This window comes from Agelaius tricolor, unplaced genomic scaffold (genome assembly GCF_023055355.1).
Source record: "Agelaius tricolor isolate 1412-34295 unplaced genomic scaffold, bAgeTri1.0.p SCAF_111, whole genome shotgun sequence".
Taxonomy (NCBI): domain Eukaryota; kingdom Metazoa; phylum Chordata; class Aves; order Passeriformes; family Icteridae; genus Agelaius; species Agelaius tricolor.
The window spans coordinates 1-27,134 of NW_027269371.1; the positions used below are offsets into that span (position 1 = coordinate 1).

The 27,134-nt window shown below is 53.4% G+C and overlaps 1 protein-coding gene across 1 annotated transcript; it reads left to right on the top strand.

Moving 5' to 3' along the window:
* Positions 1-153: 153 nt before the first annotated feature.
* Positions 154-17,236, top strand: LOC139586280 (upstream stimulatory factor 2-like; the record flags this gene model as incomplete). The annotated part of the gene is made up of 9 exons (XM_071419564.1): positions 154-359; positions 2,129-2,253; positions 3,303-3,395; positions 5,959-6,091; positions 8,561-8,672; positions 9,868-9,926; positions 12,572-12,666; positions 13,915-14,043; positions 17,027-17,236. Coding segments are annotated over 9 exons (1,042 nt in total), but the record flags the coding sequence as incomplete, so codon positions are not given.
* Positions 17,237-27,134: the final 9,898 nt, after the last annotated feature.

Below are 27,134 nucleotides of genomic sequence, written 5' to 3' on the forward strand. Positions count from 1 at the left end.
AATTTGGAGGGAGGGGTCCCCAAAAATTGGGGGGAGGGGTCCCAAAAATGGGGGGAAAAGAGACCCCAAAATTGGGGGGGACCCCAAAAATTGTGGAGGGGGGGGTCCCAAAAAATTGGGGGGAGGGGACCCCAAAAAATTTGGGTGGGGAAGGGGAAAAGTGACCCCAAAAATTGGGGGGGGGGTCCCAAAAATTGAGGGAGGGGTCCCCAAAAATCGGGGGAGGGGTCCCCAAAAAAGGGACCCCAAAATTTGGGGGAGGGGTCCCCCAAAATTTTGGGGGGGGTCCCCAAATTTGTGTGGGTGCCGCAGCCAGGAGAAGGCGCAGGAGAGCGAGGAGGGAGCGGAGCTGCACGAGGGTGAGGGCGGCGCGGGATTGGGGCAAATTCCCGGGGATTTTGGGCAATTTTGGGGGAAATTTTGGGGAAATTTGAATTTTTGGGGGGAATCCCCGAAATTTTGGGGGATTTTGGGGGATTTTGGGGGGAGTTTTGGGGAAAAAATTTGAATTTTTGGGGGATTTCGGGGGGAGTTTTGGGGAAAAATTTGAATTTTTGGGGGATTTTTTGGGGTGGAATTTGGAATTTTGGGGGGATTTTATGGGGGGGGTTGGAGAAGTTTTTAAGTTTTGGGGATTTTGGGGGGGATTTTGAATTTTGGGGAATTTTGGGGGATTTTGGGGGGATTTTTTGTGGAAATTTTGAATTTTGGGTGAATTTTGGGGGATTTTGTGGGAATTTTTTTGGGGGATTTCTGGAGGGATTTTGGGGGCAATTTTGAATTTTGGGGGAAATTCCTGAAATTTTGGGGTGGATTTTGGGGAGATTTTTGAATTTTGGAAGAATTTGGGGAAAGTTGGGGGGGAATTCCTGAAATTTTGGGGAATTTGGGGTGGATTTTGAGGGATTTTTTTGGGGAAATTTTGAATTTTGGGGGAATTTTTGTGGGAATTTTTAGAGGGATTTTGGGAGGAATTTTGAATTTTGGGGGAAATTCCTGAAATTTTGGGGAATTTGGGGTGGATTTTGGGGGATTTTTTGCAGAAATTTTGAATTTTGGGGGGAATTTTTGGGGAATTCTGGGGAAATTCCTGAATTTTTGGGGGAATTTTGGGGAAATTCCTGAATTTTTGGGGGGAATTTGGGGGTGAATTTTGGGGATTTTGGGATGGATTTTGAGGGAATTCCCGAATTTTTGAGGCATTTTGATTTTTGGATATTTCGTCCCCCAGGTGTGGGAATATTTTGAATATTTTTAGGTATTTTTGGGATATTTTTGGGGTCATTTTGGGATATTTTTGGGGGTATTTTGGATGATGCTTTGAGGATATTTTGAGGAATTTTTGGGGAATTTTTGCGGGATTTTTGGGGGATTTTTTTGGGGATATTTTGGGGATATTTTGGCGAATTTTGGGGGATTTTTTGGGGATATTTTTGGGGGTTTTTTGATGATATTTTGGGGATATTTTTGGGGTAATTTTGGGATGTTCCTCCCGCAGGTGAGGCCCTTCCAGGTGGGGAAATATTTTGAATATTTTAGGATTTTTGGGGGATATTTTGGGGATATTTTGGGGGATTTTTTGGGGATGTTTTAGGGATAATTTCAGGATATTTGGGGGATAATTTAGGGGATAATTTTGGGATAATTTGGGGATATTTTTGGGATAATTTTGGGGAATATTTTTGGGATATTTCGGGGATATTTTGGGGATATTTTTGGGATATTTTGGGGATAATTTTGGGGATAATTCCGGGATATTTTGGGGATAATTTTGGGGATGTTTTTGGGATATTTTAGTGATAATCTTGGGGATAATTTTGGGGATGTTTTGGGGATAATTTCAGGATATTTTTAGGATATTTTTGGGATATTTTTAGGGATTTTTTGGGGGATATTTTGGGGATAATTTCGGGATATTTTGAGGATATTTTAGGGATATTTTGGGGATAATTTTGGGGATATTTTGGGGATAATTTCGGGATATTTTGAGGATATTTTAGGGATAATTTTGGGATATTTTCAGTATATTTTTGGGATAATTTCAGGATATTTTTGGGATATTTTGAGGACATTTTCGGGATATTTTGAGGACGTTTTTGGGATATTTTGGGCTGTTTCCCCTCCCCAGGTGAGGCCCCTCCAGGTGAGGGCTCGGTGGCCGTGCCCGGCGCCCCCGCGGGGTTTCCCGAGCCGGGGCTGCAGGGGCTGCAGGGGCTCCAGTGCCACTTCCGGAGCGACGCCAACGGCGGCCAGGTACCCTGGGGGGGGAGGGGAGCACAGCTGGGCACAGCTGGGCACACCTGGGCACATCTGGGCACAGCTGGAGGGGGGGACATGGGGAAACCCGGCGAAAACTAGGAGAAAATTGGTGAAAATTTGGGGATTTGGGGGCACCTGGGGGCACCTGGGCACACCTGGGCACAGCTGGGCACAGCTGGGGGGCAGAGACCCCTCCCCATGCCCCACCCTGGGGACTTTCCAGGTGTGCCCAGGTGTGGTTTGGGGGTGCCCCAGGTACTCCCAGGTGTGGTTTTGGGGTCCCCAGGTGTGTTTGGGGGTCCCCAGGTGTGCCCAGGTGCATTTTGGGGTGCCCCAGGTGCATTCTGGGGTTCCCCAGGTGTGGTTTTGGGGTGCCCAGGTGTATTTAGGTGTCCCCCCAGGGTTCCCCAGGTGTGTTTGGGGGTGCCCCAGGTGTCCCCAGGTGCATTTTGGGGTTCCCCAGGTGTGGTTTGGGTAGCCCCAGGTGTATTTGGGGGTTCCCCAGGTGCCCCCAGCTAGCCCCAGGTGTGTTTGGGGTTTTGGGGTGCCCAGGTGTGTTTGGGGTTCCCCAGGTGCAGTTTTGGGATTCCCCAGGTGTGCCCAGATGTCCCCAGGTGTCCCCAGGTGTGTTCGGGGTTCCCCAGGTGTCCCCAGGTGCAGTTTTGGGGTTCCCCAGGTGTGTTTGGGGTTTTGGGGTTCCCCAGGTGTCCCCAGGTGTCTTTAGGGGTCCCCAGGTGTCCTCAGGTGTATTTTGGGGGTTCCCCAGGTGTCCCCAGGTGTGTTTGGGGTTCCCCAGGTGCATTTTGGGGTTCCCCAGGTGTGTTTGGGTGTCCCCAGGTGTCCCCAGGTGTATTTGGGTGCCCCCAGGTGTATTTTGGGGTGCCCAGGTGTGTTTGGGGTTCCCCAGGTGTGGTTTTGGGGTTCCCCAGGTGTGGTTTTGGGGTGCCCCAGGTGTATTTGGGGTTCCCCAGGTGTGTTTGGGGTTCCCCAGGTACCCCCAGGTGTGTTTGGGGGTGCCCCCGGTGACACCGCCCCTCCCCCAGGTGACGTACCGCGTGGTCCAGGTGAGCGAGGCCGCCCTGGATGGCGCCGAGGCCGCGGTCGCCGTCCCCACCTTCAGCACGGGCAGCGCCCAGGTGAGAGCGGGGACACCTGGGGGGGCACCTGGGGGGGCTGGGGGGGGCTGGGGACACCTGGGGGGATCCAGGTGGGGTCTGGGGGGGTCTGGGGGGCTCCAGGTGGGGTCTGGGGACACCTGGGATGGGTCTGAGGGGGTTTGGGGACACCTGGGGGGGGCTCAGGTGGGGTCTGGGGGAGCTCAGGTGGGGTTTGGGGGGGTTCCAGGTGGGGTCTGGGGACACCTGGGCAGGTCCAGGTGGGGTTTGGGGACACCTGGGATGGGTTTGGGGACACCTGGGGGGGCTCAGGTGGGGTCTGGGGGGCTCAGGTGGGGTCTGGGGACACCTGGGACAGAACTGGGGGGCTCCAGGTGGGGTTTGGGGGGCTCAGGTGGGGCTCAGGTGGGGTTTGGGGACACCTGGGACAGGTCTGGGGGGGTCTGGGGACACCTGGGGGGGCTCAGGTGGGGTTTGGGGGGCTCCAGGTGGGGTCTGGGGACACCTGGGCAGGTCCAGGTGGGGTTTGGGGGGGTTTGGGGACACCTGGGACCGGTCTGGGGGGGCTCCAGGTGGGGTTTGGGGAGATCCAGGTGGGGTTTGGGGGGGCTCAGGTGGGGTTTGGGGGGTACCTGGGCAGGTCCAGGTGAGGTCTGGGGGGGCTCAGGTGGGGTTTGGGGACACCTGGGACAGAACTGGGGGGCTCAGGGGGGGGCTCAGGTGAGGTTGGGGGTGGTCCAGGTGGGGTTGGGGGACACCTGGGCAGGTCCAGGTGAGGTTTGGGGGGCTCAGGTGGGGTTTGGGGGGGTCCAAATGGGGGTTGGGGGATCCAGGTGGGTTTGGGGTATTTCAGGTGGGTTCTCAGATGGATTTTGGGGGATCTCAGGTGGTTTCTTGGGCGGGTTCTCAGGTGGGTTCCAGGTGGGTCCTCAGGTGGGATCTCGTGTGGGTTTGGGGTATTTCAGGTGGGTTCTCGGGCGGGTTTGGGATCTCAGGTGGGTTCCAGGTGGGATCTCAGGTGGGTTTGGTGGGTTCCAGCTGGGTTCCAGGTAGGTTCGGGTCTCTCAGGTGGGTTTGGGGTATCTCAGGTGGGTTTGGGGTATCTCAGGTGGGTTCCAGGTGGATTTTGGGGTATCTCAGGTGGGTTTGGGGTATCTCAGGTGGGTTCCAGGTGGATTTTGGGGTATCTCAGGTGGGTTTGGGGTATCTCAGGTGGGTTCCAGGTGGATTTTGGGGTATCTCAGGTGGGTTTGGGGTATCTCAGGTGGGTTCCAGGTGGATTTTGGGGGATCTCAGGTGGGTTTGGGGTATCTCAGGTGGGTTCCAGGTGGTTCTCGGGTGGGTTTGGGATCTCAGGTGCGTTCTCAGGTGCGATCTTGGGTGGGTTCTCAGGTGGGTTCGGATTTCTCAGGTGGGATCTCAGGTGGGTTTTGGGCTATCTCAGGTGGGTTCCAGGTGGATTTTGGGGTTTCTCAGGTGGGTTCGGGTTCTCAGGTGGGTTCCAGGTGGGATCTCGGGTGGGTTCTCAGGTGGGTTCAGGTTTTTCAGGTGGGATCCCAGGTGGATTTTGGGGATCTCAGGTGGGTTCAGGTTTTTCAGGTGGGATCTCAGATGGGTTCAGGATCCCAGGTGGGTTCAGGATTCTCAAGTGGGTTCTCAGATGGATTTTGGGGATCTCAGGTGGGTTCCAGGCGGGTTTGGGGATTTTGGAGATTGGGGATCCAGGTGGGGTTTGGGGGATCTCAGGTGGGTTCCAGGTGGATTTTGGGGATCTCAGGTGGGTTCTCAGGTGAGTTCCAGGTGGGATCTCAGGTGGGTTCGGGGATCTCAGGTGAGTTTGGCTGGTTCTAGGTGGGATCTCAGGTGGGATCTCAGGTGGGATCTCAGGTGGGATCTCAGGTGGGATCTCAGGTGGATTTTGGGGATCTCAGGTGGTTTCTCGGATGGGTTCTTGGGTAGATTTTGGGTTTCTCAGGTGGGTTCCAGGTGGGTTCTTGGATGGATTTTGGGGTTTCTCAGGTGGTTTTGGGGTGGATTTTGGGGTTTCTCAGGTGGGTTCCAGGTGGTTTTGGGATCTCAGGGGTGTTCTCAGGTGAGCTCTCAGGTGGGTTCCAGATGGGCTTGGGGATCTCAAGTGGGATCTCAGGTGGGTTCTCAGATGGATTTTGGAGGATCTCAGGTGGGTTTGGGTTTCTCAGGTGGATTTTGGGGATCTCAGGTGGGTTCTCGGGTGGGTTTGGGTTCTCAGGTGGGTTCAGGATCTCAGGTGGATTTTGGGGTTTCCCAGGTGGGTTTGGGTTCCAGGTGGGTTCCAGGTGGGATCTCAGGTGGGTTCGGGATCTCACGTGGTTTCTCAGGTGGGATCTCAGGTGGATTTTGGGGTTTCTCAGGTGGGTTTGGGTTCCAGGTGGGTTCCAGGTGGGATCTCAGGTGGATTTTGGGGATCTTGGGTGTGTTCTCAGGTGGGTTTGGGGTTTCTCAGATGGATTTTGGGGTTTCCCAGGTGGATTTTGGGGTTTCCCAGGTGGGTTCTGGGTCCCTGGCCCCGCCCATCTCACCTGAGCCCCCTCCCCTCCCCCCCCAGGTGCTCCAGGGCCCCTTCAGCAACGGCGGCGGGGGCGGGGCCAGCCCGGGCAGCGAGGGCGGGGCCGAGAGACTCACCTGGGGGGGGGAGGGGACCCTGCTGCAGGCAGAGACCACCCTGGCACCGGCCACAGGTACGGGGGCACCAAAATGGGGGAAAACGGGGAAAATTGGGGGGAAATCGGCGAAAATTGGGGGGAAATCGGCGAAAATTGGGGAATTTGGGGGCACCTGGGGGCACCTGGGGGAAGGAAATCACACCTGGGCACACCTGGGGGGGAGCTGGGCACACTTGGGGGCACCTGGGCACAGCTGGGCACAGCTGGGGGCATGAAAATGGGGGGAAAAATGATGGAAATTTGGGGGTTTTGGAGGGAAAATTGGGGATTTGGGGGCACCTGGGCACAGCTGGGGGGCACAAACACCACACCTGGGCACACCTGGGGGCACCAAAATGGGGAAAATCGGCGAAAATTGGAGAATTTGGGGACACCTGGGCACACCTGGGTACAGCTGGGGGCACCTGGGCGCACCTGGGGTTGGAAATGTCACACCTGGGCACATCTGGGGACCCTTGGGCACACCTGGGGATGGCAAACTCCACACCTGGGCACACCTGGAGTTGGAAATGTCACACCTGGGGGGCACAAACTCCACACCTGGGAACACCTGGGGACACCAAAATGGGGAAAATCGGCGAAAATTTGGGGGAAATCGGCGAAAATTTGGGGAAAATTGGCGAAAATTGGAGAATTTGGGGGCACCTGGGTACAGGTGGGGGCACCTGGGGAGGAGCTGGGCACACCTGGGGGCACCAAAATGGGGAAAACCAGCAAAAATTTGGGGAAAATTGGTGAAAATTGGAGAATCTGAGGGCACCTGGGCACACCTGGGGGCACCTGGGTACACCTGAGACTGGCAAATGCCACACCTGGGCACACCTGGGGTTGGAAATGTCACCCCTGGGGGCACCTGGGGGCACAAAAATGGGGGGAAACTGTGAAAATTTGGGGGAAAATCGGTGAAAATTGGAGAATTTGAGGGCACCTAAAATGCACCTGGACACAGCTGGGGGCACCTGGGGGCACAAACCCCACACCTGGGCACACCTGGGGGCACCAAAATGGGGAAAATCTGTGAAAATTGGAGAATTTGGGGGCACCTGGGTACACCTGAGAGTGGCAAAGGCCACACCTGGGCACACCTGGGGTTGGAAATGTCACACCTGGGGGCACCAAAATGGGGAAAAACAGCGAAAATTTGGGGAAAATCGGTGAAAATTGGAGAATTTGGGGGCACCTGGGCACACCTGGGCACAGCTGGGAACTCTTGGGGGCACCTGGGGAGGAGCTGGGCACACTTGGGGACACTTGGGGGTACCTGGGCACACCTGAGACTGGCAAAGGCCACACCTGGGCACACCTGGGGGACACGAACCCCACACCTGGGCACACCTGGGCACAGCTGGGGGCACGAAAATGGGGGGAAACAGTGAAAATTTGGGGGAAAATGGGTGAAAATTGGAGAATTTGGGGACACCTGAAGGCACCTGAGGATGACAAAGGCCACACCTGGGCACACCTGGGGTAGGAAATGTCACACGTGGGGACACCTGGGGGAAGGAAATCAAACCAGGGCACACCTGGGCACAGCTGAGACTGGCAAAGGCCACACCTGGGCACACCTGGGGGCAGCAAAATGGGGAAAGTCGGTGAAAATTGGAGAATTTGAGGGCAGCTGGGCACACCTGGGGACACTTGGGGACACCTGGGGGCCCCTGGGCACAGCTGAGAGTGGCAAAGGCCACACCTGGGCACACCTGGGCGCACCTGGGGGCACCTGGGCTGGGTTCCCTGGCCCCGTGGTGCCCCCAGGTCCCCCCCAGGTCCCCCCAGGTGTCCCCAGGTGCCACCAGGTTCCCCCAGGTGTCCCCAGGTGTGTCCCCAGGTCCCCCCCAGGTGTCCCCAGGTGTCCCCAGGTCCCCCCCAGGTCCCCCCCAGCTGTCCCCAGGTGTCCCCAGGTGCGTCCCCAGGTGTGTCCCAGGTCTGTCCCAGGTACCCCCAGGTGTCCCCAGGTCCGTCCCAGGTCCCCCCCAGGTGTCCCCAGGTCCCCGCCAGGTGTGCCCAGGTGTCCCCAGGTACCCCCAGGTGTCCCCATGTCCCCCCCCAGGTCTGTCCCAGGCCCCCCCAGGTGTCCCCAGGTCCCCCCAGGTGTCCCAGGTGTGTCCCATGTCCCCCCAGGTGTCCCCAGATGTCCCCGCCAGGTGTCCCCAGGTACCCCCAGGTGTCCCCAGGCCCCCCCATGTCCCCCATGTCCCCCCATGTCCCCCCCAGGTGTCCCCATGCCCCCCCCAGGTCTGTCCCAGGTCCCCCCCAGCTGTCCCCAGGTGTGTCCCCAGGTGTCCCCATGCCCCCCATGTCCCCAGGTGCCCCCAGGTATGTCCCAGGTCCCCCCCAGGTGCCCCCATGTCCCCCCCAGGTGTGTCCCCAGGTGTCCCCAGGTGTCCCCAGGTGTCCCCAGGTGTCCCCATGTCCCCCCCAGGTGTCCCCATGTCCCCCCATGCCCCCCGTGCCCCCCCCGCTCTCACCTGTCCCCTCCCCCAGGCCAGTTCTATGTGATGATGACGCCTCCGGAGGTGCTGCAGGGAGGGGGAGGGGCCCCGCGAGGCCTCGCCCCCCACGGCCACGCCCACGGCCACGGCCACGCCTACTCGCCGTGAGTGACAGCTGGGGGCACCTGGGGGCAGCGGAATGGGGAGAAACGGGGAAATTTGGGGGAAAATCGATGGAAATTTGGGGGTTTTGGGGGAAAATTGGGAATTTGGGGACACAAAAATGGGGAAAATTGGGGGAAAATTGGAAATTTGGGGGCACAAAAATGGGGAAAATTGGGGGAAAATTGGGGAAAATTGACAGAAATTTGGGGGTTTTGGGGGAGAATTTGGGGACACAAACATGGGGAAAATTGGGGGAAAATTGGGAATTTTGGGGCGCGGAAAATTGGGGGAAATTGACGGAAATTTGGGGGTTTTGGAGGGAAAATTGGGAATTTGGGGGTACCTGGGGGGTACCTGGGGGCACAGAAATGGGGGAAATGGGGAAAATTGGGGGAAAATTGGGCGGAAAATTGGGGATTTGGGGGCACAAAAATGGGGAAAATTGGGGGAAATCGATGGAAATTTGGGGGTTTTGGAGGGAAAATTGGGGATTTGGGCACACCTGGGCACAGCTGGGGGCACCTGGGCACACCTGGGGACACAGAAATGGAGGAAAATGGGGAAAATTGGGGGAAAATCAATGGAAATTTGGGGATTTTGGGCACACCTGGGGGGTACCTGGGCACACCTGGGGGCACAGAAATGGGGGGAAATCGATGGAAATTTGGGGGTTTTGGAGGGAAAATTGGGGATTTGGGGGCACCTGGGGGTACCTGGGGAGGGTTTGGGGCAAACCTGGGCACACCTGGGGGTACCTGGGCACAGCTGGGGGCACAGAAATGGGGGGAAATGTGGAAAATTTGGGGATTTTGGGGGGAAAATTGGGGATTTTGGGGGCACCTGGGGATACCTGGGCACACCTGGAGGCGTTTGGGGGACACCTGGGGGTACCTGGGGAGGGTTTGGGGCAAACCTGGGCACACCTGGGGGTACCTGGGCACACCTGGGGTGGGGTTCCCTTACCTGGGCACAGCTGGGGGAGGTTTGGGCACACCTGGGCACACCTGGGGGCACAGAAATGGGGGAAAATCGATGGAAATTTGGGGGTTTTGGAGGGAAAATTGGGGATTTGGGGGCACCTGGGCACACCTGGGGGGTACCTGGGCACAGCTGGGCACAGCTGGGCACAGCTGGGCGGATCCAGGGCTCCACCTGTGCCCACCTGTGCTCACCTGAGCCCACCTGTGCCCACAGGAAGCTGGAGGGGCCCCGGGTGCCGCGGGACGAGCGACGGCGAGCGCAGCACAACGAGGGTGAGGGGACACCTGGGGACACCTGGGGACACCTGGGGACACCTGGGACAGACCTGGGGACACACATGGGGACACCTGGGGACACCTGGGACACCTGAGAGACACCTGGGGACAGCTGGGACAGAACTGGGGACACCTGGGGACACCTTGGGACACCTGAGGGACACCTGGGGACACCTGGGGGACATTTGGGGACACCTGGGACACACCTGGGGATACCTGGGGACACACCTGAAATGCACCTGGGCACATCTGGGCACACCTGGGGGCACCCAAAATAATCCTGGGCAAACCTGGGGGCACCTGGAACAGACCTGGGGACACCTGGGGGACATTTGGGCACACCTGGGGACACACCTGGGACACCTGGGCACATCTGGGGACACCTGGGAGAGACCTGGGGACAGCTGGGGACACCTGGGACACACCTGGGACACACCTGGGACACACATGGGGACACCTGGGACAGACCTGGGAGAGACCTGGGGTACATCTGGGATACACCTGGGGACACCTGGGGACACCTGGGAGAGACCTGGGGACATTTGGGGACACACCTGGGGCACACCTGGGGGTACCTGGGCACACCTGGGGGCACCTGGGGACAGCTGGGACACCTGGGGACACCTGGGGGACATTTGGGAACACCTGGGACACACCTGGGACAGACCTGGGGACACCTGAAACACACCTGGGGGTACCTGGGGACAACTGAGGGCATCTGGGGACACACCTGGGGACACACCTGGGACAGACCTGGGGACACCTGGGGACACCTGGGGACACGTGGGTGGCTCCAGCCTCACCTGGGCTGAGCCAAGATCCCCAAATGTCCCCAAATGTCCCAAACTTTCCCCATTTTTTCCCCCATTTTTTGGCCGTTTTTTTCCCCATTTTCTCCCAAATTTTTGAGTTTTCTCCATTTTCTCCCATTTTTTTCCCCCAATGGCCCAAATTTTCCTCAATTTTCCCCATTTTTTCCCCATTTCTTGCCCAGTTTTCACCCAATTTTTTTGTTCTTGTTTTTCCCATTTTTGCCTGATTTTCACCCAATTTTTTGTTGTTGTTTTTCCCCATTTTTTTCCCATTTTTCCCCATTTTTTCCCCATTTTTTCCCCCATTTCTCGGCCGTTTCTCACCCAATTTTCACCCAATTTTTTTGTTGTCTTTTTTTCCCATTTTGCCTGATTTTCACCCAATTTTTTGTTGTTGTTTTTCCCATTTTTTCCCCATTTTTTCCCATTTTTTTCCCATTTCTCGCCCATTTCTCACCCGATTTTCACCCAAATGTTTGGTTGTTGTTTTTCCCCTTTTTTTTTCCCATTTTTCTCCATTTTTTCCCATTTTTTTCCCATTTCTCGGCCGTTTCTCACCCGATTTTCACCCAATTTTTTTGTTGTTGTTTTTCCCCATTTTTTCTCCATTTTTTCCCATTTTTCCCCATTTTTCCCCATTTTTTCCCATTTCTTGGCCGTTTCTCACCCGATTTTCACCCAATTTTTTTTTGTTGTATTTTTTTCCCATTTTTGCCCGATTTTCACCCAATTTTTTTGTTGTTGTTTTTCCCCTTTTATTCCCATTTTTTCCCCATTTTTCTCCCATTTCTCAACCATTTCTCACCCAATTTTCACCCAATTTTTTTGTTGTTGTTTTTCCCCATTTTTCCCCCATTTCTCGCCTGTTTCTCATCCAAATTTCCCCCAATTTTTTTTATTTTTCTCCCCATTTTTTCCCCATTTTCCCCCTGCATTTTCCCCCATTTCTCGGCCGTTTCTCACCCAATTTTCACCCAATTTTTTTGTTGTTGTTTTTCCCCATTTTTTGGCCATTTTTCCCACATTTCTCGGCCATTTTTTTCCCTTTCTGTTCCCCATTTTTTGCCCATTTTTCCCCCATTTCTCGCCCATTTCTCACCCAATTTTCACCCAATTTTTTTTATTTTTCTCCCCATTTTTTCCCCATTTTCCCCCCCCATTTTCCCCCATTTCTTGGCCGTTTCTCACCCAATTTTCACCCAATTTTTTGTTGTTTTTCCCCATTTTTTCCCATTTTTTTCCCATTTCTCAACCATTTCTCACCCAATTTTCACCTAATTTTTTGTTCATGTTTTTCCCCTTTTATTCCCATTTTTTCCCCATTTTTTCCCCATTTTTCCCCCATTTCTCGCCTGTTTCTCACCCGATTTTCACCCAATTTTTTTGTTGTTGTTTTTCCCCATTTTTCCCCCATTTCTCGCCCATTTCTCACCCCATTTTCACCCAATTTTTTTTATTTTTCTCCCCATTTTTTTCCCATTTTCCCCCCCATATTTTCTCCCATTTCTCGCCCGTTTCTCACCGGATTTTCACCCAATTTTTGTTGTTGTTTTTTCCCCATTTTTTCCCCATTTTTTTCCCTTTTTTTTCCCATTTCTCAACCATTTCTCACCCGATTTTCACCCAATTTTTTTGTTCTTGTTTTTTCCCTATTTTTTCCATTTTTCCCATTTTTTCCCTTTTTTTTCCCCATTTTTTCCCATTTTTCCCCCCATTTTTCTCCCATTTCTCACCCGTTTCTCGCCCGATTTTCACCCAATTTTTTTTCATTTTTTCCCCATTTTTTCCCCGTTTTTCCCAATTTCCCCCTTTTTGGCCCCAAACCCGCAGTGGAGCGGCGGCGCCGGGACAAGATCAACAATTGGATCGTGCAGCTCTCCAAGATCATCCCCGACTGCGGCGCCGACAGCGGCAAATCCGGGGCGGTGAGCGGGAATTGGGGCAAATTCCAGGGATTTTGGGAAAAAATCGGGGATTTGGGGCAAAATCTGGGAGATTTTGAGGGGAATTTGGGGGAAAATTTGGGGGAAAATTTGGGGGAAAATTTGGGATTTCGAGGGGAGATGAGAAGAGAAAATTTGGGGAATTTTTGGTTTGAAATTTAGGGAGGGATTTGGGGGGAAATTGGGGGAAATTTTGGGAAAAATTGAGGGAAATTTTGGGGCATTTGGGGGAGATTTGGGGGGATTTTGAGAAGATTTTTTTTTGGGTAAAATCGCATTTTTTGGAAATTTAGGGAGGAATTTTGAGGGAGATTTGGGGGGGATTTTGAGGGGATTTTTTGGGGAAAATTGGAGGAATTTTTGGGAGATTTAGGAAGGAATTTGGGGGGAAAATTGGGATTTTGAGGGGATGTGAGAAGAAAATTGTGGGGGTTTGGGGGGATTTCAAGGGGATTTTTTGGGAAAATTTGAGAGATTTAAGGGGGAAATTTGGGATTTTGGGGGGAAATTTGGGGGATTTGGGGGATTTGAGGATTTTGAGGGGGATTTTGGGAAAATTGGGATTTGGACGGGATTTTTGGGGAAAGTTTGGGGATTTTTGGGGTGAATTTGGAGGATTTTGGGGGTAAAAATGGGGGATTTAGGGGGAGTTTGGGGGGGGATTTTGAAGGGAAATTTGGGGTGGAGATCTGGGGATTTGGGGTGGTGAATTTTTGGGGAAATTGGGGGATTTGAGGAGAATTTGGGACATTTTGAGGGGATTTAGAGGGGATTTTGGGGGTCCCAGGTGAATTTTGGGGGATCCCACGTTAATTTTAGGGGTCCCAGGACAATTTTGGGTGGTCCCATGGCAATTTTGATGGGTCCCAGGCAGATTTTTGGGTGGTTCCAGGTAGATTTTTTTGGGATCCCCCATTAATTTTAGGGGTCCGAGGATAATTTTGGGTGGTCCTGGGTGGATTTTGGGTGGTCCCAGTTTAATTTTGGGTGGCTCCAGGCAGATTTTGGCTGTCCCAGAGCAATTTTTGGGAGCCCCCAGCTCATTCTGGGGGTCCCAGAGTAAATTTTGTTGCATCCCAGTTGGATTTTGGGTGATCCCAGCTGAATTTTGGGGGGGTTTGGGGTAATTTTGGGTTGTCCCACGTGGATTTCAGGTGGGCCCAGGTGGATTCGGGGGGGTCCCGGGTTAATTTTGGGGGTCCGGGGTTAATTTGGGCCGGGGTCCGGCAGAGCAAGGGCGGGATCCTGTCCAAGGCCTGCGATTACGTGCGGGAGCTGCGCCAGAGCAACCAACGCCTGCAGGAAACCTTCAAAGAGGCCGAGCGCCTGCAGATGGACAACGACCTATTGCGACAGCAGGTGCGCCCGGCCTGTCGCGACATGGCCCCGCCCCGAAAAACCCCGAAATCGCCACAAAAAACCCGAAATCGCCGCGAAAATCGGCCCCAAAAAAAGCCCAAAAATCGCCGAGAAAATCGGGCCTAAAATGGCGGCGGGGCGGGGGTGAATGGGAAACCACGCCCATTAGGGGCGGGGTTTTGTCCTTATATGGATATGGACACGCCCCTGCTGAGCGCGCGGTTCCCACGGGGGTTCATTGATAAAAATGGGGAGGGGATTTTGGGGGGAATTTGGGGATTTTTGAGGGGAAAAATGGAAAATTTTAGGGGGAAACTGGGGGGGGGGTTGGGGGGAATTAAGGATTGGGAAATTTTGGATTTTGGGGGGGAAATTTTGGGGGAATTTTGGGGGATTCTGGGGCAAATTTCGGGGGAATTTGGGGGATTTTGGGGAAAATTTGGGAATTTTAGGGGGGAAATTTGAGGGGTTTTGAGGGAAAATGGGGAAATGTTTGGGGAAGTTGGGGGGAGGAATTTTGGTGGAAATTTGTGGGATTTTGGGAGGGAAAATTGGGAAATTTTGGGCGGAGTTTGGGGGATTTTGAGGGAATTTGAGGGGATTTTGAGGAAAAAATGGGGAGATTTTGGGAGGAAATTTGGGGTTTTTGGAGTGAATTTTGGGGAAAATTCGGGGGGATTTGGGGGGAACTTTTAGGTGGCAAATGGGTGCTAAAAAAGGGAAATTTGGGGGTTAAAATGGCGGGGGAAGAAAGGTGCTAAAAAAGGGAATTTTGGGTTAAAATCGTGAGGGGAAAAAAGGTGCTAAAAATGGGAAAAAATGTGCTAAAAATGGGAATTTTGGGTTAAAATCGTGAGGGGAAAAAGTGCTAAAAATGGGAATTTTTGGGTAAAAATCGTAGGGGGAGAAAGGTGCTAAAAAAGGGCAGAAATGTGCTAAAAAAGGGGATTTTGGGTGAAAATCATGGGGGGAAATGGTCCTAAAAATGGGAATTTTGGGGTTAAAACTGTGGAGAAAAAGGTGCTAAAAATGGGAATTTTGGGTTAAAATGGTGGGGAAAAAAGCGGCTAAAATGGGAATTTTGGGGTTAAAATGGTGGGGGGATAAAAAGGTGCTAAAAAAGGGCAAAAAAGTGCTAAAAATGGGAATTTTTGGTTTAAAATCGTGAGGGGAAAAAAGGTGCTAAAAATGGGAATTTTGGGTTAAAATCGTGGGAAAAAAGCGGCTAAAATGGGAATTTTGGGGTTAAAATGGTGGGGGGATAAAAAGGTGCTTAAAAAGGGCAGAAATGTGCTAAAAAGGGGAATTTTGGGTGAAAAATCATAGGGGGAAATGGTGCTAAAAATGGGAATTTTTGGGTTAAAATGATGGGGGGAAAAAGGTGCTAAAATTTGGAATTTTGGTTTAAAATCGAGGGGGATAAAAGGTGCTAAAAATGGGGATTTTGGGTTAAAATTGTGAGGGAAAAGGTGCTAAAAAAGCAAATTTTGGGTTAAAATTGTGAGGGAAAAAGGTGCTAAAAAAGCAAATTTTGGGTTAAAATTGTGGGGAAAAAAGCGGCTAAAAATGGGAATTTTTGGGTTAAAATTGTGAGGGAAAAAAGGTGAATTTTGGGTTAAAATTGTGAGGGGAAAAAGGTGCTAAAAATGGGAATTTTTGGTTAAAATTGTGGGCAAAAAAGGTGCTAAAAATGGGAACTTTGGGGATTAAAATTGGGGGGAAAAAAGCAGCTAAAATTGGGAATTTTTGGGTAAAATTGTGGGGGAAAAAAAGGTGCTAAAAATGGGCAAAAAGGTGCTAAAAATGGTGAATTTTGGGATAAAATGGTGGGAAAAAAGCGGCTAAAATGGGAATTTTGGGGTTAAAATTGTGGGGGGAAAAAAGGTGCTAAAAATGGGAATTTTGGGTTTAAATCGTGGGGAGAAAAAAAGGGGATTTTGGGTGAAAATCATGGGGGGAAAAGGTGCTAAAAATGGGAATTTTGGGTTAAAATCGAGGGGGATAAAAGGTGCTAAAAATGGGAATTTTGGGTTAAAATCGTGGGAGAAAAAGGTGCTAAAAATGGGAATTTTTGGTGAAAATCATGGGGAAAAAAGCGGCTAAAAATGGGAATTTTGGGATAAAATGGTGGGGGAATAAAAAGGTGCTAAAAGAGGGCAGAAATGTGCTAAAAAGGGGAATTTTGGGTGAAAAATCATAGGGGGAAATGGTGCTAAAAATGGGAATTTTTGGGTCAAAATCGTGGGGAAAAAAGCGGCTAAAATGGGAATTTTGGGGTGAAAATCATGGGGGGAAAAAGGTGCTAAAAATGGGGATTTTGGGGTTAAAATTGTGGGGAAAAAAGGTGCTAAAAATGGGAATTTTGGGTTTAAAATGGTTGGGGAAAGAGGTGCTAAAAATGGGGATTTTTGGGTTAAAATCGAGGGGGATAAAAGGTACTAAAAATGGGAATTTTTGGGTTTAAAATCGTGAGGTCGTGAGGGAAAAAAGGTGCTAAAAATGGGAATTTATGGGTTAAAATGGTGGGGAAAAAGGTGCTAAAAATAGGAATTTTTGGTTAAAATCGTGAGGGAAAATGGTGCTAAAAATGGGAATTTTTGGGTTAAAATGGTGGGGAAAAAGGTGCTAAAAATGGGAATTTTAGTTTAAAATCGTGGGAGAAAAAGGTGCTAAAAATGGGAATTTTTGGTGAAAATCGTGGGGAAAAAAGGCGCTAAAAATGGGAATTTTTGGGTTAAAATCGAGGGGGAGAAAAGGTGCTAAAAATGGGAATTTTTGGGTTAAAATTGTGAGGGAATAAAAGGTGAATTTTGGGTTAAAATTGTGAGGGAAAAAGGTGCTAAAAATGGGAATTTTTGGTTAAAATTGTGGGAAAAAAAGGTGCTAAAAAAGGGAAATTTTGGGTAAAAATCATAGGGGGGAAAAAGGTGCTAAAAAGGTCAAAAAGGTGCTAAAAAAGCGAATTTTGGGTGTTTTTGGGCAGGTGGAGGAGCTGAAGAGCGAGAACGCCGTGCTCAGGGCGCAGCTGCAGCAGCGGGGCCTGGACGGGACCCCCGAGGGGACCCCGCAGTGACCCCGCCCCTGGCCACGCCCCCGGCCACGCCCCCGACCAGGCCACGCCCCTGGCCCCGCCCACAGCCCCCCCCCGCCGTTTGTAATTACCGTGATTGTAATTAATTCATTCATTAATTGGGTCGTTTGTTCGTTAATTAATTGTGGAGGGAGGGAGGGGTTGAAGAAGGGGAAAAATGGGGGAAAAAATGGGGGAAAAACACAAAATTGGGGAATTTTGGTTTTCTGGGTTGGGGAAAAAATGATTTAAAAAAAACCCAAATAGCCAAAAAATCACCCCTAAAAAATTGAAAAAATAAGAAAAAAAGGGGGGAAAACCCCAAAATTTGGGGAATTTTGGGATGTTTGGAGAGGGGAAAAAAAAGGGGAAAAAAATCATTTTAAAAAAGCCAAAAATTCGCCCCAAAAAAATTAAAAATTATTTTAAAAAATGGGGGGAAAAAAGGGGAAAATCCCAAATTTTGGGGAATTTTTGGGGTGGGGAAAAAATAATTTTTAAAAAACCCCAAAAAAGCCAAAAAATCACCCCCAAAAAATTAAAAATTATTTTAAAAAATGTGGGGAAAAAAAGGGAAAATCCCAAATTTGGGGAATTTTTGGTTGTTTGGGGTGGGGAAAAAATAATTTTAAAAAACACCAAAAAAGCCAAAAAATCACCCCCAAAAAATAAAAAAAAAACGGGAAAAAAAGGGGGAAAATCCCAAAATTTGGGGAATTTTTGGTTGTTTGGTGAGGGGAAAAAATAATTTAAAAAACACCAAAAAAGCCAAAAATTCACCCCCAAAAAATTAAAAATTATTTCAAAAAATGGGGAGAAAAAAAGGGAAAATCCCAAATTTTGGGGAATTTTTGGTTTTTTGGGGTGGGGAAAAAATAATTTTAAAAAACCCCAAAAATGCCAAAAATTCACCCAAAAAATTTTTAAAAATAATTTAAAAAAGGGGAAAAAAAAGGGAAAATCCCAAATTTGGGGAATTTTGGGGCTGTTTGGGGAGGGAAAAAAAAATTAAAAATAAAAACCCCAAAAAAGCCAAAAAATCACCCCCAAAAAATTAAAAATTATTTTTTAAAATAGGGAAAAAAAAGGGGAAAACCCCCAAAATTTGGGGAATTTTTGGATTTTTGGGGTGGGGAAAAAAAGGGGAAAAATCATTTAAAAAACCCCGAAAAAGCCAAAAAATCACCCCCAAAAAATTTAAAAAATAATTTAAAAAAGGGGAAAAAACCCCAAATTTTGGGGAATTTTTGGTTGTTTGGGGAGGGGAAAAAATAATTTAAAAAAACACAAAAAAAAGCCAAAAATTCGCCTCAAAAAATTTTAAAATATTTTAAAAACTGGGGGGAAAAAAAGGGAAAATCCCAAATTTTGGGGAATTTTTGGTTTTTTGGGGTGGGGAAAAAAAAGGGGAAAAATAATTTTAAAAAAACACCAAAAAATCAAAAAAATCACCCCCAAAAATTTAAAAAATTGAAAAAAAAGGGGGAAAATCCCAAAATTTGGGGAATTTTGGGATGTTTGGTGAGGGGAAAAAAATTAAAAATAAAAACCCCAAAAAAGCCAAAAATTCACCCCCAAAAAATTATTTCAAAAAATGGGGGGGAAAAAAGGGAAAAATCCCAAATTTTGGGGAATTTTTGGTTGTTTGGTGAGGGGAAAAAAATTAAAAATAAAAACCCCAAAAAATCCAAAAAATCACCCAAAAAATTTTAAAAAATAATTTTAAAAAGGGGAAAAAAATAGGGAAAACCCCAAATTTTGGGGAATTTATTTTTTTTTGGGGTGGGGAAAAAATAATTTAAAAAAACCCCAAAAATGCCAAAAATTAACCCCAAAAAATTCTAAAAAATAATTTTAAAAAGGGGAAAAAAAAGGGAAAAACCCCAAAATTTGGGGAGGGAAAAAAAAGGAGAAAAAAATGAGGAGAAAACCCCAAAATTTGGGGAATTTTTTGATGTTTGATGAGGGGGAAAAATTAAAAATAAAAACCCCAAAAAAGCCAAAAATTCACCCCCAAAAAATAAAAAAAAACGGGAAAAAAAGGGGGAAAAAAAGGGGGAAAACCCCAAAATTTGGGGAATTTTGGGGCTGTTTGGGGAGGGGGAGGGGACACGGGCGGGGCCAGCCCCGAAGTGTCGCAATTGTCACCGTCAGAGGCGACAGCGCGGCGCCAGCGCTGCCACCGCCCCCTTGGGGACAGGGACAGGGACAGGGCCACGCCCCCTTGGGGACAGGGACAGGGACGGGGACAGGGACAGGGACAGGGCCACGCCCCCTTGGGGACAGCGCCACCCCCTTGGGGACAGGGACAGGGATGGGGACAGGGCCACGCCCCCTTGGGGACAGTGCCAACAGTGCCACCCCCTTGGGGACAGGGCCACCATCTCCTCAGTGTCATTGTCACCCCCTTGGGGACAGCGCCATTCCCCCTTGGGGACAGTGCCACCGCCTTGGGGACAGTGCCATCCTCGCATCTGGGACATTGTCACCCCCTTGGGGACATTTTCCACCCTTTGGGGACAGCGCCACCCCCTCAATGTCATTGTCACCCCCTTGGGGACAGCGCCAACAGTGCCATCCCCCATTGGGGACAGTGCCACCACTTGGGGACATTCTCCACCCCTTGGGGACAGTGCCAACAGTGCCATTCCCCTTGGGGACATTGTCACCATTTTGGGGACATTTTCCATCCCTTGGGGACATTGTCACCGCCTTGGGGACAGGGACAGGGACGGGGACAGGGGACAGGGCCACCCACCCCTTGGGGACATTGTCACCCTTTTGGGGACAGGGGACAGTGCCACCGCCTCAGTGTCATTGTCACCCCCTTGGGGACAGCACCGACAGTGCCACCCCCCCATTGGGGACAGTGCCACCCCCTTGGGGACAGGGCCATCATCTCCTCTGGGACATTGTCACCATTTTTGGGACAATTTCCACCCCTTGGGGACATTGTCATTGTCACCGCCTTGGGGACAGTGCCAACAGTGCCATCCCTCATTGGGGACAGTGCCACCCCCTTGGGGACAGTGCCACCATCTCCTCTGGGACATTGTCACCATTTTGGGGACATTTTCCACCCTTTGGGGACAGGGGACAGTGCCACCCCTCCCATGTAATTGTCACCCCCTTGGGGACAGCGCCAACAGGGACACCCCCCATTGGGGACAGTGCCACTGCCTTGGGGACAGTGCCATCCCTGCATCTGGGACATCGTCACCATTTTGGGGACATTTTCCACCCCTTGGGGACATTGTCACCGCCTTGGGGACAGCGCCGACAGTGCCATCCCCACTTGGGGACAGTGCCACCACCTTGGGGACAGTGCCATCCCCTCAGTGTCATTGTCACCCCCTTGGGGACAGCGCCACCCTCGCATCTGGGACATTGTCACCCCCTTGGGGACAGCGCCAACAGTGCCATCACCCCATTGGGGACAGTGCCACCGCCTTGGGGACAGCGCCATCCCCCCCTTGTCATTGTCACCCCCTTGGGGACAGGGACAGGGCCACCCCCTCAGTGTCCTCCTTTTGGGGACATTGTCACCCCCCCCATTGCTGTCCCCTGTGCTCGTCCGTCTGTCCTGTCCCCAGATCTGTCCCCAAATCTGTCCCCGTCCTTCTGTCCCCTCCCTGTCTCCATCACTGTCACTGTCACCATCCCTGTCACATCAGTGCCACCGTCCCCGTCACATCCGTGTCCCCATCAGTGCCACCATTGCTGCCACCATTGGTGCCACACCGGTGTCACATCAATGTCACCATCCCTGTCACATCAGTGCCACCATTGGTGCCACCATCCCTGTCACATCCATGTCCCCAGCAATGTCCCCAGCAATGTCACCACTGGTGCCACATCCCTGTCACATCAGTGCCACCATCCCTGTCACATCCCTGTCACATCAATGTCACCATTGCTGCCACCATCAGTGCCACACCGGTGTCACATCAGTGCCACCATCGCTGTCACATCAGTGCCACCATCGCTGTCACATCCCTGTCACATAAATGTCACCATCCCTGTCACACCAGTGCCACCATCAGTGCCACCATCAGTGTCCCATCAGTGCCACCATTGCTGCCACCATCGGAGCCACACCGGTGTCACATCCTTGTCACATCAGTGCCACCATCACTGTCACATCCGTGTCCCCATCGGTGTCCCCATCAGTGTCACATCAATGTCACCATTGCTGCCACCATCCCTGTCACCATCAGTGTCACATCAGTGCCACCATCAGTGTCACATCCGTGTCCCCATCAGTGTCACATAAATGTCCCCATCAGTGTCCCCACCGCTGTCCCCATCAGTGCCACCCTCAGTGTCACCATCCCTGTCACATCAATGTCACCATTGCTGCCACCATCGGAGTCACATCAGTGCCACCATCAGTGTCACGCCAATGTCCCTCTCGCTGTCCCCATCAGTGTCCCCATCCCTGTCACACCAATGTCCCCATCCCTGTCCCCATCCCTGTCACACCAATGTCCCCATCAGTGCCACCATCCCTGTCCCATCCGTGTCACCCTCATTGTCCCCACCGCTGTCCCCTCAATGTCCCCATCAATGTCCCCATCAGTGCCACTCTCAGTGTCCCCATCCCTGTCCCACCAATGTCCCCATCAGTGCCACCCTCATTGTCCCCGCCGCTGTCCCCTCATTGTCCCCATCGCTGTCCCTTCAGTGTCCCCATCCCTGTCCCCTCAGTGCCCCCACCGCTGTCCCCTCATTGTCCCCCTCATTGTCCCCATCAGTGCCACCCTCATTGTCCCCATCCCTGTCCCCTCATTGTCCCCATCAATGTCCCCATCGCTGTCCCCGCCGCTGTCCCCTCATTGTCCCCATCAGTGCCACCCTCATTGTCCCCGCCGCTGTCCCTATCCCTGTCCCACCAATGTCCCCTCATTGTCCCCATCGCTGTCCCCTCATTGTCCCCATCAGTGCCACCCTCATTGTCCCCATCGCTGTCCCCTCAGTGTCCCCATCCCTGTCCCCTCATTGTCCCCTCATTGTCCCCATCCCTGTCCCCATCCCTGTCCCACCAATGTCCCCATCAGTGCCACCCTCATTGTCCCCATCGCTGTCCCCTCATTGTCCCCATCAGTGCCACCCTCATTGTCCCCATCCCTGTCCCCTCATTGTCCCCATCGCTGTCACCCTCATTGTCCCCATCGCTGTCCCCTCCTTGTCCCCGCCGCTGTCCCCCCCCCGCTCCGGCCGGCGCCACCCCAAGGCCACCGCGCGGCGCCGCCGCTGTCGCTGTCCCCGTCCCCCGGCGCCACCGCCCCCGAGGCCACCGCGGTGTCCGCGATGTCCCCAAGGCCACCGTGCCCGTGTCCCCCCCCCGGGGCTGTCCCCTCCCGATGTCCCCAAGGCCACCGTGTCCCCCCCCCCCCCCCCCGGGGCTGTCCCCTCCCGATGTCCCCAAGGCCACCGTGTCCCCCCCCCCCCCCCCGCGATGTCCCCGATGTCCCCTCCCGATGTCCCCGGCAGCGGCGACAGAGCGGCGCCACCGCCGATGTCATTGCCACCCCCCCCTTTGGGGACATTGCCACCCCCCCTTTGGGGACATTGCCACCCCCCCCATGTCATTGTCACCCCCCCCCATGTCATTGTCACCCCCCCTTTGGGGACAGTGCCACCCCTTTGGGGACATTGCCACCCCCCCGATGTCATTGCATTGTCACCCCCCCTCCCCGGTGTCACCTTCCCCCCATCGCGATGTCCCCCCGCAATGTCCCCAAATGTCCCCAATGTCCCCAATCCCCTCAATGTCCCCTCTGTCCCCATTGTCCCCAATGTCCCCAAATTCCCCAAGCCCCTCAATGTCCCCCAATGTCCCCGATGTCCCCCCCATCCCCAGTGTCCCCAAATGTCCCCATTGTCCCCAATGTCCCCAAGCCCCTCAATGTCCCCAATGTCCCCCCAATGTCCCCACATCCCATTTACCCCCATTTTCCCCAATGTCCCCCAGTGTCCCCAAATGTCCCAATGTCCCCAAACCCCTCAATGTCCCCAATGTTCCCAATGTCCTCCCCTCTGTCCCCAAGCCCCTCAATGTCCCCAAATGTCCCCAATCCCCCCAATGTCCCCAAATCCCATTTTCCCCCATTTTCCCCAATGTCCCCTCTCTGTCCCCTCCAGTGTCCCCAATGTCCCCTCCAGTGTCCCAATCCCCCCACTGTCCCCAATGTCCCCCTCCATGTCCCTCTTGTCCCCAGTGTCCCCCTCAGTGTCCCCAATGTCCCCACTGTCCCCAATGTCCCTCCTGTCTCCCTGTCCCCAAATGTCCCCAAATGTCCCCAGTGTCCCCCCAATGTCCCCAAATCCCATTTTCCCCCAATGTCCCCAATGTCCCCTCCCTGTCCCCCTGTTCCAATGCCCCCCCTTCCTTGATGTCCCCAATGTCCCCCCAATGTCCCCAAATGTCCCCAAACCCCTCTCTGTCCCCAATGTCCCTAAATGTCCCCCCTGTCCCATTGTCCCCAATGTCCCCAAATCCCATTTATCCCCATTTTTTTCCAATGTCCCCAAACCCCTCTCTGTCCCCTTTGTCCCCAATGCCCCCAATGTCCCCAAATGTCCCCAAAGTCCTCAATGCCCCCCCTTGTCCCCTTGTTGTCCCCTCTCTGTCCCAAATGTCCCCAATGTCCCCAAATGTCCCCCAGTGTCCACTCAGGTTCCCCATGTCCTTCCTGTCTCCCTGTCCCCAATGTCCCCTCTGTCCCCAAATGTCCCCAAGCTCCTCAATGTCCCCAGTGTCCCCAAATCCCATTTACCCCCATTTTCCCCAATGTCCCCAAATGTCCCCAGTGTCCCCAAGCCCCTCAATGTCCCCAAATGTCCCCAAGCCCCTCAATGTCCCCAATGTCCCCAAATGTCCCCAATGTCCCCCCTGTCTCCCTGTCCCCAATGTCCCCAAATGTCCCCAGTGTCCTCAATGTCCCCAGGTGTCCCCAAATGTGCCCAAATGTCCCCAAGCCCCTCAATGTCCCCAGGTGTCCCCAAATCCCATTTACCCCCATTTTCCCCAATGTCCCCCAGTGTCCCCAAATGTCCCCAAGCCCCTCAATGTCCCCAAATGTCCCCAATGTCCCTCCTGTCTCCCTGTCCCCAATGTCCTCAATGTCCCCAATGTCCCCAGTGTCCCCAAGCCCCTCCATGTCCCCAATGTCCCCCTCCATGTCCCTCTTGTCCCCAATGTCCCCAAATGTCCCCAGTGTCCTCAATGTCCCCAGGTGTCCCCCCAGTGTTCTCTGTCCCCCTCCCCAGGTGACCCCGGGCGAGCGAGGGGACAGAGGGGTTTGGGGACATTTGGGGACATTGGGGACATTTGGGGACATTTGGGGACATTTGGGGACATTGAGGGGCTTGGGGACATTTGGGGACATTTGGGGACAATGAGGGGACGTGGGGGAAAAATGGGGGAGAAAAGGAGAAAAATGGGATTGGGGACATTTGGGGACATTGGGGACAATGGGGACAATGGGACAGAGGGGACAAGGGTGGACATTGGGGACATTGGGGGACATTGAGGGGCTTGGGGACACTTGGGACACTTGGGGACAATGGGGACACTTGGGGACAATGGGGACATTTGGGGACACTTGGGGACATTTGGGGACATTGGGGACATTTGGGGACATTTGGGGACACCTGAGACCCCCCCTGGGGACACCTGGGGACCCCTGAACCCCCCCCGATCCCCTCCCCCATCTTTGGCTTCCCCCCCCCCCCCCCCCCCCAACCCGCGAAGGGGGAGGGGGCGTGGCCTGACCGTTATGGGCGTGTCCTCGCCCCCTTTGTGGGCGTGTCCGGCCGCGTGGGCGTGGCCTCGGGGCCCCATTTAAAGGCGCGCGCGGGACCCGAGGACCCCCGCAGGACGCGATGAGGCCCCTCCCCCACCCTCACCTGAGGCCGCCCCTCCCCCACCCTCACCTGAGGCTGCCCCTCCCCCACCCTCACCTGGGGCCCCTCCCCCACCTGAGGCCGCCCCTCCCCCACCTGGCGCTGCTGCTGCTGCTGCTGCTGCTGAGCCCCGCGGGGGGGGGAGGGGCCGCGCACCTGGCGCAGGTGGGGCGGAACAGCTGGAGAGGGGCGGGGCCGCAGCTGGAGCCGGGGCCACAGCTGGATTCGGGGCACGCGCACCTGGGACAGGTGAGGGGGAACAGCTGGAGCGAGGCGGGGCCGCAGCTGGAGCCGGGGAACGCGCACCTGGGACAGGTGAGGCACAGCTGGATTGGGGGGGGGAATTCACACCTGGGACAGGTGGGGCACATCTGGATTAGGGGAGGGGCTCACAGCTGGATTTTGGGGGGTTTCCCACCTGGGACAGGTGAGACAGGTGAGGCACATCTGGATTGCGGTTTGGGGGTTTGACACCTGGGACAGGTGAGGCACATCTGGATTGGGGTTTGGGGGAGATTCACACCTGGGACAGGTGAGGCAGAACAGCTGGAGTGAGGCGGGAGCACAGCTGGAATTGGGGAATGCACACCTGGGACAGGTGAGGCACATCTGGATTTGGGGAGGGGTTTGGGGGGATTCACACCTGGGACAGGTGAGGCACATCTGCATTAGGGGAGGGGCTCACAGCTGGATTTTTGGGGGGGAATTCACACCTGGCACAGGTGAGACAGGTGAGGCACATCTGGATTAGGGGAGATTCACACCTGGGACAGGTGAGGCACATCTGCATTAGGGGAGGGGCTCACAGCTGGATTTTTGGGGGGGAATTCACACCTGGCACAGGTGGGACAGGTGAGGCACAGCTGGATTTGGGGGAGGGGTTCGGGGGGAATTCACACCTGGGACAGGTGAGACAGGTGAGGAGGCACATCTGGATTAGGGGAGATTCACACCTGGGACAGGTGGGGCGGAACAGCTGGATTGGGGGGTTTGGGGGGATTCACACCTGGGACAGGTGAGGCACATCTGGATTAGGGGGAGGGGCTCACAGCTGGATTTTGGGGGGTTTCACCTGGGACAGGTGGGGCAGAACAGCTGGATTGAGGAGGGGCTCACAGCTGCATTTTGGGGGGGAAATTCACACCTGGGACAGGTGAGGAGGCACATCTGGATTGGGGCGGGATTGACACCCGGGACAGGTGAGGCACAGCTGGATTGAGGGGGGATTGATACCTGGGACAGGTTGAGGCACATCTGGATTAGGGGGAGGGGCTCACAGCTGGATTGGGGAGGGGTTTGGGGGGGATTCACACCTGGGACAGGTGAGACAGGTGAGGCACATCTGGATTGGGGGGGGTTTGGAGGGGATTCACACCTGGGACAGGTGAGGCACATCTGGATTAAACATCCCCAGGTGCATTTTTGCCTCCCCAGGTGCATTTTGGGGTGTCCCAGGTGCATTTTTGGGGTCCCCAGGTGCCCTCACCCCCTCACCTGTCCCCTCCCCTCCCCCCCCCCAGGTGACCCCGGAGGCGCCGCTGGAGCCAAAACCCCCGGCCCTGGTGGGGGAGGGGCAGGTGAGTCACACCTGGGGGGGTCACACCTGGAATTTGGGGCCACATCTGGAATTGGGGGGGGTCACACCTGGAATTTGGGGTTCCCACCTGGAATTTGGGGGTCACACCTGGAATTTGGGGTGTCCAGGTGAGGCCACACCTGAGATTTGGGGGTTCACACCTGGATTTTGGGGGTTCACACCTGGAATTTGGGGTCCCCAGGTAACCACACCTGAGATTTGGGGATCCCAGGTGAGGCCACACCTGAGATTTGGGTGCCACACCTGGAATTTGGGGGTTCTCAGGTAACCACACCTGAGATTTGGGGTTCTCACTTGGAATTTGGGGTCCACACCCAGAATTTTGGGGTGTCCAGGTGAGGCCACACCTGAGATTTGGGGTCCACATCTGGAATTTTGGGGTTCCCACCTGGAATTTGGGGAGTCCCAGGTGAGGCCACACCTGAGATTTGGGGTATCCAGGTGAGGCCACACCTGGAATTTGGAGTGTCCAGGTGGGGCCTCACCTGAGATTTGGGGTGTCCAGGTAACCACACC